At 35.7% G+C, this 20641-nt stretch overlaps 1 protein-coding gene across 6 annotated transcripts in view; it reads right to left on the bottom strand.

Moving 5' to 3' along the window:
• Nucleotides 1-20641, bottom strand: part of Atl2 (atlastin GTPase 2) — a 63067-nt gene that overhangs the window by 20462 nt on the left and 21964 nt on the right. For 5 of the 6 annotated variants that reach the window (XM_063229605.1, XM_063229613.1, XM_063229610.1 and 2 more), the window contains one exon: nt 9495-9739. The exons of the other annotated variant lie outside the window; for it this stretch is intronic. In XM_063229605.1, the coding sequence (XP_063085675.1) occupies nt 9495-9739 (245 nt within the window). The remainder of the gene's footprint in view (nt 1-9494; nt 9740-20641) is intronic. 6 annotated transcript variants of the gene reach the window in all.

Below are 20641 nucleotides of genomic sequence, written 5' to 3'. Positions count from 1 at the left end.
AGGCAAGCTGACTCCTTGCACAATACTGCAAGAATCAAGGGTCACCCAGAAGCTCATAAAAACCCATAAAAGTTCATAAAAACTCATCATGGCTAAAAGTAAAACAGACCAAAAAAAAAAAAAAAGCTGAAATCAGAACTCTAGTAGTAATAAAAAAGATCTTCCTACTTACAAAGCATTTCTCATAAAAATAACCACAAATGAAAAGTATAATCTGTAGTCTTTTCAGCTGACTATGACAAAACATTTTAAGTCCTAGAACAAATTATGAAACATTTCACTCTAGAGTTAAAAATTGTCTAATATCCACATCCAACCCTATCCCATGCCTAAACTCTTCCATTCTAAGACTCAAAAATACGGTGTCATGACTGACCTAAGTCACAGGAGCCTCCAGAGTTTATTGAGACCCGCACCATGCAGGGACGTGAAGCGCCTCGGGAAACCAAGCAACCCCTCCCCGCTGCCAGTTTTGTTTTTAACTTCAATATACAGAGTGTGGACAGCCATTTGAAGAGAATGAGAGACTCTAAGACAGCCATTAGTGCCTTCCCCATTTGTCTGGTTTTGAAGACCTAAAACGCCTACTTCATTCTGTTTAGATCAGTTTTGTACTATGTTGTTTTGTATGTTGTTATGTCTCTGTGTGTGAAGACATGGACAACTATTTGGAAGAAAACAAGAGACAATATGATACATAGTGAAGATCTCAGGTCTAGCTTTGAAATCTGTATCTCTTACACTGCTTTCTTATGTCCTATTTTGTTCAGTTTTGTTGTGTTCAATTTTACCCCCTTTAACATAAAATTTAAAAAAAATGATTGACCTAAGTCACAAACTCAAGACAAAAGACAATTCTTAACAATGTAGTTACATACAAAAGAGGAATTTAGCAATAATTTTCTGAAAAAATTCTACTGAAGTATTTTCTACCTTAAGGACACTATGTTAAGTGAAATAAAGCAATACAAAAAGAAAACATTGTACAATTCCCTCCTATGAGGTACTTAGTCAAAACCATAAACAGAAAGTGGAGTGGTGATTGCCACCACCGGCAGGGAGGGAGAAACAGACTTAGGAACATGGCGCTTCAGTTAGGAAAGATGAAAAAGTTCTGGAGATGAAAAGTGATAAATGCACAAACTGTAAATTAATGCCACTGAACTGTACATTAAAAAATGGTTAATATGGTTAATTTTACTATACATATCTTATAGCAACTGGCGGGGGGGGGTCATCTAATCAAAATAAGAGGAAACACCCCTGGTTATTAAACTGATGTCTGCCATACAGGATTTGACTTGAGTCTGGGCTTCCAAGTTTCAGCTCACATGAAGCCAACAAACCGGTCCTTAGAAAAAAGCTTGAAAAAAAAAAATCAGTGATTTTTCCTTCTAAGATAAAACAAATGAGATCACAGGACAAATCAGTACTCCAAAATGTGGAGAGACAAAGAACCACAAGTGAGGTCCACTTACTAAGAACAAAGATGCAGGAATGACTGGTAGTAACATTTAAATGGCAATTTGAGGAACTGCTGAGCACCCACCAGGCTGGGCAGATCCCACACTTCCCTAGACTTCACCTCAAAGAGCTCCAAAGGGTTCTCAAGCTGAGAATTTCCCTCATGATTCTGGAAGAATGAAAGGAAAAGTAACTATTTTGAAATGCAGCCAGGGGAAGGTAATCACTGTGAATTACACACAGCCAGAAGAGCCGGCCCATGGAAACCTTACCATAGACAGAGTTAACCCTGGGGAGGAGCGCCTGAGAGGAGCGATCAGCCAATTCTAGCCCCACGTTAGCTTTCCAGTTTAGCATAAGAAAAAAAAAGGTCATAGACAAGAGACTCGAGCTAACTAAAATTTGAAATGTAACTTTGATATATGATACATTTTACTATCACATTGAAAGGGCTTAATATGACAGCAAATGATGACTGAGAATAAAACTGTAACACAGAGATTCTGTTTAAGAAGGAATTCTTCAGAAAACCCAAACCTATGAAGCAAAAGGCAGAACACTGAACCTGGGACCAACAGATTAACATTAAAGCTTCACATTAGCCAGGCGTGGTGGCATAAGCCTATAATCCCAATTTGAGAATCTACAAATGACAACATTTTCAGGCAAGACTCAAGATTTGCACCCAAAAAAGTCCATCCTAACACTACAATAAGAACCTGAAACAATGATTTTGTAGACTCTTCTCTTTCATCCATTTCTAACTCCTCCAGCTTTAACAACTTAATAAAAAGTTTTTCTAAATGACATCATTCATAGTAATTTCAACCTTGCACATGGAAATATGTGGAAAAAAAATTAGTTTCAATTTTAATGTCAAAATCTCAGAAGCAGACAGGAACAGACTGACCTCAGAGTACTAAAAGGAAAGAAAGTAGTCCACTGTTCACTTAGCCTCCATGGTGAGCTCCTTAGCTTCATATGCAGGGAGAAAAAAATAAGCCTACTATTTTAATTTCCCTTAGTGATCTGTCAAATTGTAATTCTGCTTGCTTCTAACATTACTAAACATAGAAATTTTAATTTTAATAGCTTGTCATATAAAAAAGTTCAAAAGTAAATTCAATTAAAATAAATGAATAAGCTATATAATTGGCCAACAGTTAGTAAGTAAATAAATATAATCAAGTAAAATGACAGTTTCCTATCAATGAAATGTGTACCTATCAGAATGGCTAAAATTAAGAAGACTGAAATCACTCAGAAAAAAAGTCTGACAGTTCCTTGTACAGCTACAAAGATGTTTTTACCCTATCCCCACCGCTTCCCACATCTGGATATAAATTTAACAGAATTGTCTATACCACCAAAACTGGTACAAGGAACTCCACTACTGAGACACAAAAACTGAAAACAACTCATATATCTATCAATAAAAGACTGGGTAAATAAATTGTGACATATTCATCTCATAAAATATTCAGCAATAAAATGTTGTAAGTTTTGGATACATACAACAACATGGGTAAATCTCTTAGGCTTAAATGAAAGAAACCAGAAAGAAAGTATCTGTTTATAATAACATTTATGTGAAATTTCACAATAGGCAAAATTAACATATCTGACAGAATAGCAAACCTTTAGAGCTAAAAACAGTAATAGCTGAAGGGGGAATGAATGAGTCTTCTAAAATTCAGGATGTGTGAGCCGGGCGTGGTGGCTCACGCCTGTACCAGCTCTCGGGAGGCTGAGGCAGGAGGACCACTGTGAGTTCGAAACCAGCCTGAACTGCATAGAGACCCTGCCTCAAAAACAGAAAAAATAAAATAAAATAAAATTCAGAATGTTTCATCTTTATCAGAGGCAAGGATTACAAAAATACAAGGATATAAAAATTCACTGGCTATACTAAGGTTTATGCAGCAACTGCATGAATGTCAGATTAAAATAATAAATAAAATGGCCCTAAGAAGAGCATTTCTTTCTTGAAAAAGAACATGAAAATACTGATTTCTCTGAGTTTGCTGAAGAGAAAGATTTGTACTGGTATCGTTCAGACAACTAAAGGCAGATATCTTGGGTTCTGGCTAAATAAATGATTTGGGGATGACGATGCGCAACGTATGTACCATTGATACCTCCTGATTGATGTGCTTTGAAATTTTATTGTAGTTTCTTTCTTTTCTTCCTGTTTGAATAAAATGAATTTGAAAAAAATAAAATTAAATAGAAAAAAACGGGGTTTGTTTTGTTTTGTTTTGAGACAGGGACTCACTATGCAGTTCAGGCTGGACACACTTACTTTGTAAGCCCATGTTGGCTTTAAACTCGCAGTGATCCTCCTGTCTCAGCCTTCTGAGTGCTAGGATTACAGGTATGCACCACCACATCCAGCTCTAAATTTTTCTTTGTATATGCACATATTTCCTCTGAGTCATGCACTGTTGGCTTTGGAGAGAAAAGTGAAATCAAGTGCAAAATCCAGAGCTAATTCATGTTTTTTGGGAAGTTACGATCCTTAGGCACATATGATCCTTAGACTAGATTCTTCTGGCAGGAGTTCTAGAAGTAGTTCTAAACTATATAAGAAGTTTCTTTTAAAATGCCTTTAGAAAATGTTATAGAACAGTCAAAACCTGTGTATCAAACAAAGACCCTTTAAGACACTAGTACGCAGCAAGTAAGTTACCATGTTTGCATTTGCACATGTTCTGTCAGTCTATTTCAACTTCTGAATAGTGGAAAACAAATACTGACAAAGAAAAAAATCCAGTATAGCAAAGAACACAAATTTACATACTAGAAATACCGTATATAGAAATATGACTGTTATCTAAAATATCCCCCAAAGCCTCTGAATCATAGGTGTATGATAATGAAAGAAGGGAGGAACAAACAACTTTATTAGTCCACTGGCTGATTTAGCATAGCTCTGGGAGTGAATAACGGCTCACTCTGATTGTAGGTGGGCGCATCCAATAGGCCGGCAGCCTGGGTGTGTTAAAAGGGAAAGGAAGTCTCACTGCTCACTGCCTTCCACCTGCCATGCCATGAACTGTTTCTCCTCTGCCATGTTGCCTTGCCTTGGAGCCACCTGATTATGAGTGGAACTCTCTACAAATTATAAACTAAAATAAACCTGTAACTTGCGATTGTTGGGTATTTTGTCCCAGCAACGAGAAAGGAAACTAAGACAATGATAAAACACAAGTTTATATAATTTTTATACTAATGTCTTTTTGTATCAAGTTGCCCCATCTCAGTCTTGCCAATTATTCTGGGCCTCATTTCTTAAACTGCAAAGTTAATATACTAATATTATTGCAGAGGATTATTGTGAATTCTGAGTAAAAACCAAATCGAAGTATTTAAAACTCAATACAGATTCAAAATCTATTATAAATATGTGAATGACAAAACATTATCATCTATGAAGTACTGTTGCCAAAAACAGTAATGAATTACTGCCTATAAGTAACTGCCTGACCAAGTCTCTAGATTCCACTATGTCACTTTTTGGAAAATTCACAAGAAATAAGTAAAACTATGCCAGTGGGATAAACTAATTCACAGAGGGAAACTCTGTAAACTCATCAATCAATCTCTTCAACAAATAAATTGCCAGTGGAATACTAACAAAGACAGAGATGGAGGATTTTTTTAAAAATATTTTAAAGATAGCCAACCTTAATGTAGATGTTATCTGATTGGTTTCAAACTATTGAAAAAAAAGAATTTACAGCAATCAGAACACTGAAGAGCGTAACACACTCCATAATAGGAATTATTTCTTTATGTAAGTCAATATTATTGTAATGTCCAAAAAAATCCAGATAATTAAGAGACACCAAAATATTTACAAATGAAACCACACAACGTTTGAGATTTACTTCAAAACAAAACAGAAGGTACAGAATGAATTGGCACACAGATGAAACAAGACTGTTAAGAAGAGTTCAAGATTATTAAAAATACATGGCCGCCCAGTATACTGCCACCTCTTTTACCTGTTTGAAATTCTTCATAATAAACTTAAAAAGAACGAAGGATAATATAAAATAAAGACAACTCTACAGAATTAAGTATTATCTCTGAGAGTCTATCACTTTACTTACAGCCAATATCTTGAGCACTGAGTTACCTTTTTTATAAATTATGTAATTTAATTCTAATTTTTGAACTTTGAAAACCGATTCCTATAATTGAAACTATTTTTATAGTAGCCAGATACGAAAGATTGATAAGTATCTTACAACTCCTTTTGATACTATATTAATCTACTTCAAGAGAATGTGATTAACAAAAATCAGACTAAATGTACGCTAAAAACTGTATGATCAAAGTAAATATTCATTAATTGACTAATAAGTTAATAAAATGTGGAATACTAACAAAAACAATCACTTATCACTCTGTGAAAATATAGGTATGTCTCACAGTTATAATGTTAATATGAATATTTGCAATACAATTTCTTTCACGTGAAATTCAAAACTGGGAAACACGTTTGTGATGAAAGGTTCAGAATAGTTCCCTCTAGGGGATGGATACTGAGAGAGGAGAACAAAGCAGACGTTCTACAGTCATCTGACTGGTGAATTCATGTTGAATACATGTAGAATTTCAGCAAACCACATATGAAGATACAAAGATTTGTGTATCTTTCAGTATGTAAAATTGTGTGTATACATATCAACACCCCACAATGAATATATTCATTCTGTATCACAAACATACTTACAGATTACAATTAAAAATGTTTTTTTTTGTCATTGTCATTTTTAACGGTACCAGGGATCGAACTCACGACCACCTGCTTACAAGGCAGGTGCTTATGCCGCTGAGCTAAATCCCCAGCCCCCTAAAAATGTTTTTAAGGAAATAAGAAAATAGTTCATTTTGAACCATCTAAGAGTGACCATAGCTTAAGAACATGCAAGTTACACTGAATTACATACTCCTTCTTTAAAATAATTCTTTTGCACATGAAATAAAATGTTTTAAAATAGACATAATGGACCTAATCATTCCCAAATTTTTATAATTATGTAATTTGAAAACTTTTCAAGAATGACTTTTACAACCAACAAATGTCTGCTTCCAAACTACTAAGTATGTCAACAATACTTTCATTTTGTGGTGTATTTCAAATATGGCATTCATGATAAGGTCAGAAGACCTTCCTAAGTTCAATGCATCTCCTGAGATACGAATAGACTAGCAATTCTACTTACACTCTCATGTCTTATATTTCACAGTAAAACCTTACTCTAAGTAATAATTTCACATGATATGAGGGAATTTTATTCTAGACAAACCTTTAGTTCCTATCATGTGTTTACTTTAAAAAAACAACTTTCTTCTCACATCAAGTGAAAAACAGCCTATCTGTTAAATACGGTAGCAATTCAAAAAACAATCTGTACAAGAAGCTACTTACTTCACAAAATAAGACTTTAAAAATAAGAATTTCCCCTATAATTTAGAGATTTAAGGTAGAAAAAAATCAGAATATTCTTAAGAGTTTAAAACTTTGCTATTGAAGTTTTTAATTCTTACTGAACAGAAAAAGCTTCACATTCAGCTTTACATTATTATTCCTTTACCAACAACTCAAAATGAAAATACATTTTCTAAACAGTAAAGTGAAACATTCATGTTTGATTCCTTGAGTGCACTGTACACGTACATATATTAGCTCAGGTGAATTCAATAGAGAAGATACACAAAAACAGTATAAGCCATTGCTCTTCTAATTTTTCACCTACCAGATCACCTTGGCAGGTATATGGAGTTAATGAAATGAATTCACAACTATTTCATTGTTATTTTCCTTCTTTCATTACATCCTATAGGAAAAGAATGATCGACACCACTAAATCAGGACACTCCACCCAAAGCAAACAGTGTTCCATGCAATTTTTGATGAATAGAGTAAGGGCCTTATAAAAGGAATTTTATATGGCAACTGTCATGGTTTATGTCTGTGTCCTCCAGGCCTCATGAGTTTGCATTGTGCATTTGTGATCGTTCATTGTCTAGTGCTTGGATTGATGGTGTCAGTGCTCCACCCACATAGGGGTGGAGCCAGGATGTGATGTAATGACAGGAAGAAGGTGTGTCTTGCTCTTTGCTGGTTCCTGCTTGCTGTTGGCGGCCTCCATGAACTGCGGCACAGCCGTGCCCGCCTGCCTTGGAGCCAACTGAGTGTGGACTGAAACCTCCAAAAACTGTAAGAAATAAACCTTTCCTTTCCCAACTTTGGGCTTCAGGTATTTTGTCTCAGTGACGAGTAAAAAGTAACTAACACAGCAACCCTATAAAAAAATTAATAAAGATATTTCAAAAGTGTATGACCGTACTCAGGCCACTATAACCTTTCTGTGGCTTCTGTACCTCCTTTGGAAAAGGTGGAGTTCTATGATTAACAAGATTATGAATACATGACAAAGGTGAGCTACTACTTCCCCTTCAAAACAATCCCTATTGACCAGAACTAGAATCTAAAATGGCATCTAAGGTGAAATTTATCTGCCTTTTCTCGACAACTGATCTAAGTTTCATTCCCCTTCTAACATTCTATCATTTACTATCTGTGACCTAGTTGGAATCAAATACATATGCAGTGGACAGTTCAGATACAAAGATATACAATATATACAAGTTAATTTAGAGTAAAAAGATCTCAAAATACAGAAATTCTTTTATAATCTTTAAATGTACAGAGTTTTAAAAGAGAATGTGCCATTATTTACACATTTATCTATTTCAGATATAAACTCAGAAATATTTCTAAATGGAAAAACTTTAAAACAACCTATGTTTAATTTCCAAACACTGTTATTAATGTGAGCTACATTCTTGATACTCAGGCATACTTGCAAATGCCTAAAGACATGCTGATTATCCTGTCATCAGAGTTCAGTATTCAGAATTTACTTAAAAAGCTTCCTGGAAAAACAATTGGGAAAGTTTCCTTCATTTCTTATTGTGAGATAGATGAATGCTCAGATTTATGCAGGTGTTTAGCAAATCACAGAATTCTGTTCAAGTGTTATTTTTAGTGTCTTCATAATGTCAAAAGTCCCTCTAACACTACTCCTGCTAATTGCTCCACTCCAAAGTTTCCAATTCCTCCTTTATCCATCAAACTTCCACTCTATAAGCCTAACTTCTGAATGTTCAAAATACATTTTAATTCAAGTAAATTTTGTTTGGCTTTTCTTCAGGACAGAAGTGGGGAAATAACAACTATCCGGTACCATATAAGTCAAAGGGTATAAAGGAGGAAGATCTATTCATCAAAAGAGACATAAGTGATAAGCACTGGCGATAGGATAATCAAAATAATGCCTACCAATAACAGTAAACTAGCCAGAAAAAATAAGGAAATAGAGTAGTATCTCTAAAATATATAATCCATGCCGTAAGATGGAAAGAGGATATAACCAACTCAGAAGTAAGAGAATGCCTCCTAAGAAAAGATTAGCCAAGATTACCACAGGATTTGAGAAATAACATGACAGTGCTCTATGAAAAGCAAAAACTGTAACATACTTAATATATGCGGCTCAGATATCTTACAAGGCCATTCTCTAAGGAACTGAACTTTATCTCCTTAAAAAAAAGTAACTTAAAAAGAAGTAACTTATTGAAAATTCTTTTACAAAGCTCTCTATCAGCCTACTTCTCTCACTGTGAAGGTAGCTATTATCAAGGGGGAAATGTATGGAAACAACAAAAAAAAGGAAAGATAAACAGTACTTCAGGGACTTTCAGGGTAATTCAGACATCTTACATCTACAATGCATTGCACAAAGAGCTCAATCACATACATCAATATATCTCAAAAGAAATTACAGATTTAAAAAATCAAATGCTCAAACAAACTTACATTACTGTTCCAAGGGAAGAATTCTAATAAAGAACTACTTTTGTATCTGTAAAATTAAAGGCACTTTGTTTTTGTCTTTTAAAAAAGCTGGTAGATAGTTTTTGTTTAACTGCACTCAATTTAAAACACTATTCACCTTGTTATACATATATCTAAGCATGAAGTCCAGTAGAAAGGATTTTCCTTTACGAAAAGCTCCTGCCACGGACACCACAACTATGTTAAGGTCTCGTATGTGCTCCTGTAGCAAAATCTGCTCCAAGGCTTCTTCATCAAGCTCAAAGTTATGATCATCTTCATGAGCAAGAACAATTTGTACTGGACATGGTTTCTTCATAACCTCATCAGAATTTACCAGGTCATCATCTTCATAATCCTCACCTAGAATTTAAAAGAGAAACAAGTTACTTTAATAACTGCATTATAAACTTTTCCTTTAGAAGCATGACTCAAACAAATTTCTAATATTCATAGATCATTTGAGAATACTTAATAAAGAATGATGTTCAATACCTTTGAATTTCTAACCCCCTCAGCAACAGGACAAAGAATACTCAGATCTTACACTATATGTCAGAGGAACAATACTAAGGATGGCCTCTACCTCTGCTAAATCCTACCAGCTAAACATGAGTAACAGCTATTCTTAAGCACTACATTTTTCTGTAATCACATTTTGCTACTGTCTGCACATAGAATCTAGATGCAGAAGGGGAAAAACATCAACTTCACCTGAGAGTTGAGATTTCAAATTTCTCTGCAGGTACCGCCTGGAATATCTCGTATCTCTACATTACACAGCTGAAAACATGTATGTGAGTTTTAAATATTCTTCAATCTCAAATTTAAAGGGGAAAGTCAGAGTCCTAAGTACTTTCCAAAAGACATGCTAAAGCTAATGAATCGCTTATTTTATACAAGTAACCTAGAATTTGCTTTCTTATCAAAGCAAAGCACAGAACCAATGTTTTAGTGGAGAATAGTCTGTGAGTTGCTAGAGCTTTATCTACTGGGGCTCCTTCTTACCTAACAATATAACCACTACTTCACTATCATACAGTTTGTAAAAACCACCACATAAATCCTTCCTTCGTTTACCATAACACACAAAAATAAAAGGACCTTTGCAGAAAGATCTTTACTAAACAGTGATGGAAGAAATAATCGTAGAAAGTGTAAACAACACAGACACACATCCAAAGTTTAGGCTTCTGTTCTTTTAACACACACACACACACACACACACACAGTTTCCTAGGATATGTATCTGATTCTGCTTTCTCTTTACCAATCATTTGGTCCCATGGAGCAACAAAGTACGACTAGGGGGTCCTATTCCCTCACATCAAGATTTCTAAGAGACTCTCTCATTCAACCAGTCTATTAAATGTCATTAAGGACACTTATAGGCATGGTGGCCCATACATGCAATCCTGGCACTTCAGAAGGCTAACACAGGCAAGTTTAAGGCCAGCCTACACTACACTGGAAAACTCCTTCTCAAAAAGGTAACAACAAAAACAATCTAAGTAGAACTAGTATATCCACTGTGGTCAGTGCAGTGACTCTCCCTTCACTCTCAGGACAGAAGCAGTCTACCGAATTAGTAAGTAGGTCAACAGTAGAACAATACATTACTCACATAACTTGTTCACACAGCAAAAATTATATACCTACATGAATAGATTTTTAATCCTTTTATATGTGAAGAAACTTCTAGCTTATCTGATTTGCAAAGCTATTAGAACCTTTTCCACCACATTACAAAGGCACCTTTATACGCATGTAACAAAGTCAACACTGTTTTCCAAATGCACTACAGTGACCAAGAAACTGTAAAGGTGAATTTTGAGTAAAAAGCAATCAATATTTAATTAAAGAAGATATTATCATTGTCTACTCTAATGGCATACAGTCATAGCCAGGTGTTTTAGTTACTTTTCTCTCATTGCTGAGACAAAATACCCAACATCCAAAGTCAAAGGAGGAAAGGTGTATTTAGCTCACACTTTATAGAAGTTTCAAACCATAATCAGGTGGCATGGCAGAGGGTCATTACAGAGGATAAGGGTTCATGGTGCCCACAAGATAGCAAAAGCAATGAGGGGGCAAGCCTCTTTCTGTCCCTTACAGCATATGCAGGCCCTGGAGCAGGTGTAGCACTCACACCCTTAATCCCCGCCACAGCTATGTCAAATCAATCACTGAACTAATTTACTAACCACACACCTTGATTCCAGCACCGCACAACACTAGATATAGTCACCTTTGAAGACCTTGCCCCACAACTGCAAGAGGTTTGGGGGGCACATCTAGACACAGACCATAACACCAGGTACAAAAAGTAAACTCTCCAGGAAAAGTACAACACAGGTAAGATCCAAGTAAACATGCCATTAGGGAAGGCAAGATAAATGGTTACAAATTATGTGACTAAAAGTTTTGAAGTCTAATGGTTAAGACCATAAGTTGGAAGGCAAAATTGCCTAGATGATGTCACAAGTTCCTAGCACCTGTTTTCTCATTCAAAAAACTGTGATCAAATAGCATCTACCTGTTTTCAGGATTAAGTGAGTGAAATATGCATGGTACATAGTAAGCATGAAAGGTGTTTGTTATTAAAGTAACAGTAAAGTGGTCCAATGGGAGGTTTTTATACCTTGAAATGCCAAACTACCATAGTACACAATTTACTACAGTAGCTCTAACATTACCACATATCCCATGCTTAGGCACAAAACTAGAAATGACTGTTTCAGCAGACAAATGTTTTATAAGATCCTGTATTCACTGCCAATTTCTCTGGCTGTATTTGATGCTACTCTTCTTCCTTTAAACCAACCTAGCTTTCCTTCAGGTTTTTATGCTATTCTTTCTAGACTCAGACTTTACTCATGATACTCTTCTGTCTAGAACATACATTCCCATTCTGTAGCTCTAATTCATTTTCTTTAAATTTCATCTTAAACATCAATGCCCAAGAACAACGACCTTCCCTAAGGTTTCTAACCAAGTTCAGTTCTCAGATACTCCCTTAATTTTATCACTTGAAAATTATTTATTATATGGCTTCCCTCCTAGAGTACAAAACCACTACTTAAAACTCTCCATTAGCTTCCCACTGTAACCACAGAACAAACAAAACAAACAGTAAAAAATGTAAGTTTCTTGCCATGATCTGACCCCTACATCCCCTCTAGTTTCATTTATAAAACGTTTCAGTTCAATTCTAAAACCCCAAACCATCTGGTCATTTTGCTGTTCCCTCAACAGTTTAAATTTATTTCCCCTTAGAATGCCAAAACCAGTGTTCTTCCCTCTGCCTAGGATGCTCTGATCTCTGGAAATTCACATGCCATCACATCTCCATCATTCGGGTCCAAACTCAAACGCTCTCCTCTTGGTGTAGTCTTCCCTGACCACTCAATCTAACTCACCTATCATTTTAAAACTTTTTTTCAGTCTCTTTCATTTATTTACACGTGTACCACCTATCTTTCTCTATAAAATGTGTGCAAAACTAACCATCCAGTTGACAGTTCTATCTCCCAGAGCTAAACACCTACCCTACTAGGTACTTAATAAATACTTCTTGAATGTATAAAATCAAAACAAATTACCCAAAAGTTTTACATCAACCCTTTAAAAATCTTATGTAATCTCACCTATTTCATAATCCATTAGTTTGGGGAAACATCTCTCACAAATCAAGCGTAGTTAAGTATATTTATCTCGGGGCTGGAGATTTAGCTTAGCGGCATAAGCGCCTGCCTTGCAAGCAGGCAATCGTGAGTTCGATCCCCAGTACCAATAAAAATGAAAAAGACAAAAAAATAGTACAATAGCCACATTTGCAGATTGGTTAAAAAAAAAAAATACTGAGGAAGACACTATGCAGAGATTTTTTTTTTTTTTTTTTTTTTTTTTTTTAAAGATTGAGTCTCACTGTGCAGTTCATGTGAGCCTTGAACTATGTAGCCTAGGCTGGCCTCAGTCCTCTTGCCTCGACCTCTCAAGTCCTGGGATTACAGGCTTATGCCAGCACACCCATAGGAAATCTTTAATTTGAAATGTCAGTTATGATTATTTGATGGCAGAAGCATGGATAAAGATAGAAAGATAAACAGGAACAACCTGTAAATATACTCTATAGACTTTTCTTTTTGAGACAGGGTTTCACTGCACAGTTCAGGCTGACCTTGAACTCACTTGGTAAGCCAGGCAGCACAGCAATGTTTCTGAGTGCTGGGATTACAGGCATGTGCCACCATGCCTAGCATCTACAGACTCCTAAAGGCATATGTGATTCACAATTATAACAAACGCTATGATCTGGGTCACCAACCTTAACTCCTCATGCCAATTTCTCTATCAAACTTAGACTAAATACAGATAAAATACTTCATCAAGACAGCTAAATAAGAGAATTTGATATAAATTTTATTAGAAAGCCTGTGAATATTAGCATTTGGTGAATACTGACAGTTGGAAGTCTTTTTCAATTTAGCATTATCCTAAGATTTTAAGCAGAAATTAAAGCCTGTATATGAAATAATAAGTATATTCCCATTCTTCTGTGCACAAATACTGGAGTAAGTAGATTTCCTTCAATGTCTTCCTGCTTTAAAAGTTCCAAGTCAGTCAGTTTTCCCTACTCCAGCCCACAACTGAGTATGAGAACTGTACTTTCTGCTCAATTTTGCTATGAACCTAAAATTACTTTAAGAAATAAAATCTTTTTTTTTAAGAAGACACCTGTCTCTTTTTACTGTTTAATCATACTTTATCTTAAAACTGTGAAAGTCAAGCATCCAGCATGGATTTCAACAGCAAAATTTACACTTCAGAGCTGACCTAGAACTGTTGGCAAACTTCAAGCTTAATTATAAAAGACAATAAAAAGGTGCTACAAATCTGCATTATAATAAAATGTTACTAATGTTAGTAAGATTACAAGAATCCCAAACTAATAGAGAACAAAGAGTAATTCAGTTTTCAGAGGCTATGAAGGTATATTTTAGATTGCTATTCTCAATTCAAATACAAACTTGAGGGCCAGGGATTTGGCTCAGCAGTGTAAGTCACTGCATGGCACACACGAGGTCGTGAGTTTGATCCTCGGTACAAAAAAAAAAAAAGAAATACTAACTTGAGACAAGTTTTAGGAAAGTCATCTTGATTTAGTCTACTCACTCCATTTATAATAATCAGTTATCCCACAAAAGCAAAGTAAGTTTTAGACTAGAGCTGACACTTGGACTGCACCCCTTATAGTCTACATCTAAATGAACATAGTATCTAAGTATTGAAAAGTTTATATCCTAAGCACATATTTTTAAAAGCCTTTCACAGCTTTCCTAGGGGAAACTTATTTCTAGGAATTTATAATAAAAGAACAAAAAAGATGCCAACAAAGATATACAAATTTATTTACCAGTGTTATTTGTGATAATAAAAATTAATGTTGAGCATCTCAAAACTAAAAAGTGACCCAATTTTTAGCCACATATTTACATGCAGCTTAAGAAACACATGTACACTCTTTAAGAAATTAAGAATACTTTTTAAAATCAGCATAATATTAAATGGGGAAAAAGGCAGATTATGTATAGTACTACAAATCATCCCAAACTGTTTGCTTTGCTTTTAAAACATAGGTACTTGAGGGACAGGGGAGAGTGGAGACTTAAGATTCCAATTAAAAAGCTGGTACCAGTAGCCAGAAATTTAGCTCAGTGGCATAAGTGCCTACCTGGCAAGCACAACGTCATGAGTTTGATTCCTGGAACAACAACAAAAAAAAACTAGTACCAGACTGGCCCTCTAACACTTACCAGCAATAAAAATTTAGACAAGATATCTTTTTCAAGCAATAGCCAGGCATGGTGGCATATGCCTGTAATCCCAATACTTAGGAGGCTGACGCAGGAGGACTGCTTTGAGTTCAAGGGAAGCCAGGGCACACAGATTAAGTTCGAAGTCAGCCTCAACTTCATAGTAAAACCCTGTCTCAAAAAGACAAACAAAACAAAAAAATCAAGCACTGGACTACAGACAGCACAAGACAGAAATTCTTGAATGGGAAACTCAGAAGGCCACCCCACTGACCATCTCCAGTTCTTTGGAAGGGAACAAATGTATAACCACAGCAAGAAGAACTAAACTAGAACACAAAGATCTGAGTTCAGGATCCCTAAGACATTAAGCAATCTGTGAGGCAGGACACCAGAGCAAACGGACCTTTAGAGAAAGTGGCACCAGAAGAGCAACAAGCTTCACAGATACAAGGAAAAATAATACGATACAATGTTCACTAAAGGATCAGGAGACAAAGAGCCAACACCAGTCAAACAGTTGAGACATTAAGAGTTCCAGCCTTACCAGCAAGATCTCAGACATCAGGGATCCATCCAGCTGAGACACTGGGAAGGTCGCGGTCTTAGAATTAAGGACCATGGCTGGGTGTGGTGGCGCCTGCCTGTAATCCCAGCACTCAAGAAGGAGGCTGAAGCAGAAGGATCACTGCAAATTCAAGACAAAGCCTGGGCTACAAAGTGAGCTCAAGGCCAGCCCGGACTGCACAGTGAGACCTGGTCTCAAAATCATAAAAAAAAGAATTAAGGACCACACACAATATGGCCCACTGAAGATACACTCAACAAAGCCTACAATCAAAACTTGAAAAGACAGATCCATAGGCAGTTCAGAAAGTTAGTGCAGACAAGCAGTACATAAGGGGTGGCAGTGGGCTTTCCACACAGATCCACAATAAAGAAGGTCAAGATCTACCAGTAACTGAACTTGTCACAACAAAATTAGGTGACAGAATCCAGAATACCTACAATGGACAACATATTCTATACAGTACACCATCAGAAGTGATTAGGCATACAAAGAAACAAGAAAATGTACATCATGATGAAAAAGGAAAAGCCGGGGCTGGGGATTTAGCTCAGCGGCATAAGCACCTGCCTTGCAAGCAGGCAGTCCTGAGTTCGACCCCGGTACCGATAAAAATGAAAAAGACAAAAAAAAAAAAAAAAAAAGGAAAAAGCAGTAAATAAAATCTAATCCTACAATGACCCAGATGAGGAATTTAGCAGAGAAAAGCTTTTAAGCAGATAAACTTAAATATGTTCAAGGATTTGCAGAAAAATAGTATCTTAATAAATGATTAAATGGAGACTCTCAACCAATAAATAACACTATTAACAACTAAACTGAAAATTCTAGACTTCAGAATTATAATAATTAAAATGAAAGTCACTAGATAAATTTAACAGTTAGACTGAGGATGGCAAAAGAAAGGGTCACAGTGTACTTGAACACAAAAGAAACTCTCTTATGTGAACAAGAGAGAAAAATGAAGAAAACTAAGAAAATGTCAGCGAACTCTGAAGCATCATCCAACATTCAGTTAAGAGTCCCAAAAGAAGAGCAAAAACAAAACAGCTGGAAAAGCATTTTAAGAAATAATACTCAAAATAGTCACCAAAATGTGATGACAAAGACTTAAGAGTTCCAAAAAACTCTGCAAACCTCGGGCAGAGTAAACACAAAGAAAATAACTTTGGTTTTTGCTAAAAATCAAAGATAAAGGAAAAACAATTTTTTTTATTTGTTTTGTTTTTTGTCTTTTTGAGACAGGGTCTCTGTGTGCAGTTCAGGCTGGCCTTGAGCTCACTTTGTAGGCCAGGCTGGTCTCAAACTCACAACGATCCTCCTGCCTCAGCCTCCCAAGTGCTGGGATTACAGGCGTGAGCCACCACGTCCGGCTGAGGAAAAACAATTTTAAAGGCGGGGAGTGGTGTACAAGGGTAATACATACTACACAGAGGAAAATAACTTAAAATGAGTGCTTCTTATCAAGAAGTAAAGGTCAAAGACAATAGAAGATTATCTTTAGATTGCTTTAAAAAATTTCAAGTCCAGACCAAGGAAAGCAAGGGGCTGCTAGTAACTCAGTAGAAGAGAGCTACACCTAGCATGACTGAGGAGTTAGGTTTTAAGAAGGGAGGGAGACAAAGAGGAAAGAGAAGTAAAAGACAAAGGAGAGGAGAATGAGCGTGCAAAATAAAGACAATAAGGAAAAGCTAACCTTATCTGTTATCTGTAAATGTAGGCTTAAATGTTATTCAGGCTAAAATACAGTAGTACCACCAACTGCAAAGTTTACCACTTTCTACAGATTTGAATTTAAAGTAGTAAACAGATTCAAGTATAAAAGGCTATTTCCTTTCTCAACATAATTTCCTTAACAAATAACTGAAAAATTAGAGTAAACATAATAAAGATAATGCACACTTTAATAATGTATGCAAAAATAAAAACTAAGACAAAAGTTGTGAGGACAAGTAAATAAAATGATACTCTTAGGTGGCCTACAGGAATGACTTTATAAAAAATAAAAAAGATACAGCTAAAAAAAAAAAAACAGTAAGGAACAAAAATGGAACGCTAAAAAACAATTCATCCAAAAGAAAATGTAAGAACAAAACATATGAATACTAATATACCAAACCTATATTCAACTGAATCAATAATCACATCAAATGTAAAAATGTTAAATATACCAACTCGCTCTAAATAATTTAATAAGACGAAAATAGTAAACAGAATAAACAGTCTTACGCAGATAAAATATTAGCTAATTAATTTGCAGTTTTCTGGTATTCACATTAAAGAAGCAAAAATAATTTAATAATATTTTGTATTTGTTAACTCAATATATCCCAAACATTATTATTTCAAGAGAGTAACTATTTTACAAATGAAATGTTTCTTTTTCAGGTCTTCAAAATTGACTATGTGTTTTATTTTATATGTATAGTATAATATCTCAACTTACTCATTAAATGCTTACAAAAAACATATGATCAGATTTCAAAAAATTTACAACTAAAAAGTCACATACACAAACTACACTAAATATACTTAAAAATTTTCTAAAAACAGAATACCATTTTCTATTCATATTTGGTTCTTTAATGGCAAAACTACCTGTTCTTAAAAGGTAAACTAAAATAAAATTCTGTTCTTCAGTCACATTATCCATATTGCTTTAATGTATAAGCAGGTTGATCACTGTTCTCCATATATTCATTTCTTCTTGTAAGGATGTCCACAATCTAGATAGCTTTAAGAAAGCGAAGTAGGGGCTGGGGATTTAGCTCAGTGGCATAAGCACCCGTCTGGCAAGCGTGAGGTCATGGGTTCAATCCCCAATACCAAAAAAAAGCAAAGTAGTTTAACACTTAGAAGTTCCTTTAATTCTACAGTAGCAAATTATTAAATGCTTAAGTAGTATTTTACAGATAGTTCTATAAATTCAAAAGCATTTATGTGCCACCTGCATGTTTAAGACTATACTGGAGTGATCCCCAGCAAGTACATAGCTTACTGCTAAAAATTAAGCTTTACTGTTGTTACATATTTGCTTATATAATCCAATTTCCTTCCTACAGTCAGCAATGCAACTTTCATCTTAATCTTACAGATGAACTGCTTTGCCCACAGGAAAATGTGGTTCTTTCCACTGAATAAGGGGATTTTCTATAAAAAGAACTGGGTGATTGGTGGCACACATCTATAGGAGAATCACCGAGTTCAAGGCTAGCCTGAACTACACAGCAAAGTCTGTCTCAAAAAACAAAACAGAAACAACAACAACAAAAAAAGACATAACACAGAAATGGGAGCTTCAAGAAAGCAGCAAAGGACAATCACCTGGAATACTGGGTAACAAGCCGATAGAGTAGATTAAGAACAGAACCAAGACCTAACTCTTCTGAATCAATCCTATGAAAAAGAGATAATCAGACATTGTGAGGTTTCATGTGATGCATCAAAAAGCATACCATACAACCCATGATGTATTGGGAGTGACAATTATAAAAAACTAAATCTGAGCAAACCCCTAGATTTAACTGCATGGAAGGAGACCTGGAATATAGATTAGAGGTAGTCAGTTGTCCAGCATCGGGAAGGCCCTAAGTTCAATCCCCAGCACGGGGGGGGGGGGTATGCACAGAAGGAAATCTAGAAGGCATAGAAAAATGCTAAAATGCAGAACATAAGAAATTCCAATGGGGGGCTGGGGATTTAGCTCAGTGGCATAAGCGCCTGCCTTGCAAGCAGGCAGTCGTGAGGTGAGTTTGATCCCTCGTACTGATAAAAACGAAAAAGACACAAAAAAAAAAAAAAAAAAAGAAAGAAATTTCAATGGACAAATACAGGCGACCACGAATTCACAATGGCTAATTCTGCATACTTCTCCAAGGGATAAATGGAGGCTTGGGATTATGGTATCACCCTCTCTTGGGATGGGCCATCCACTCCTATCTACTAAGACTACTAAAATGAAAAGGAACACTCCAGAGCAGGCTCCTTCTTAGCATAGGATCCTCTCTACCCTCTAGAGTCACCCAGGATTGTCCACTGCCTGCAGTGTCATGACCCTCTGAATCTTCTGCAATCTGCAATCTTCCACTAGCCCCTGCTATCACTGTATACACCCACTGCATTGTACACAGCCAACAATTAAAGGCTGGTTTGGAGTATCTCGGTCTGTGCCCAGCCTGAGACATCGACCTCCCGGCCCCTCATCATGCATTACTAAATTTGTCTTTTCTTATTTTATCTTTCACTGGGTCCCTCACATAGGTGGTTGGAGATCTTGGCCAAGTCCCCTGATAGACAAACAAACCTGGACAGATCACTGGAAGAGCAGAGAGGGGAAAAAGAAAAATGTACATAAGAGACACTTAAAAATTAACAAAATACAATGTTTGATCTTTGTTTAAACAAATTAACTATTACACATAAAAGAAACTTAGAGAAATTTAAACTCTAAATATTTGATGCTATTTTTCTAGTGTGATGATATTGTGCCTATGGTTTTTAGTCTTTAATCTTTTAAAGATACAAGTAAAACATTCATGCAAATTGCTAAGCATGTGAAAAATATTCAAAAACCATTACATGTTAAAGAAATAATACCAATTAACAACACAGTAACGTGCCACTATATATTCACCCAAATGGCTAAAATTCACAAAACCAAGTGCAGGATTGGTGGGGAGTAACTGGTCCTCATAAATATTTGAGATGAAAGTCTAAAATGATACAGTCCCTTTGATACACTTTTTGGTCATATGTTACATAACGTTAAACACTTACATACAACCAGGAGTTTATACTCTCAGGTACCTAAGAAAAATTAGAACATAGGATAACGAAATGCCTGAGCACAAATGTTCATGGCAGATTTAACTATAATAGCCA

This window comes from Cavia porcellus, unplaced genomic scaffold (genome assembly GCF_034190915.1).
Source record: "Cavia porcellus strain 051 isolate PalLab524CR breed Dunkin Hartley unplaced genomic scaffold, mCavPor4.1 scaffold_1, whole genome shotgun sequence".
NCBI classification, from domain to species: Eukaryota; Metazoa; Chordata; class Mammalia; order Rodentia; family Caviidae; genus Cavia; species Cavia porcellus.
The sequence above is the reverse complement of the archived record's forward strand: the minus strand, read 5'-3'. Positions and strand labels throughout refer to the sequence as shown.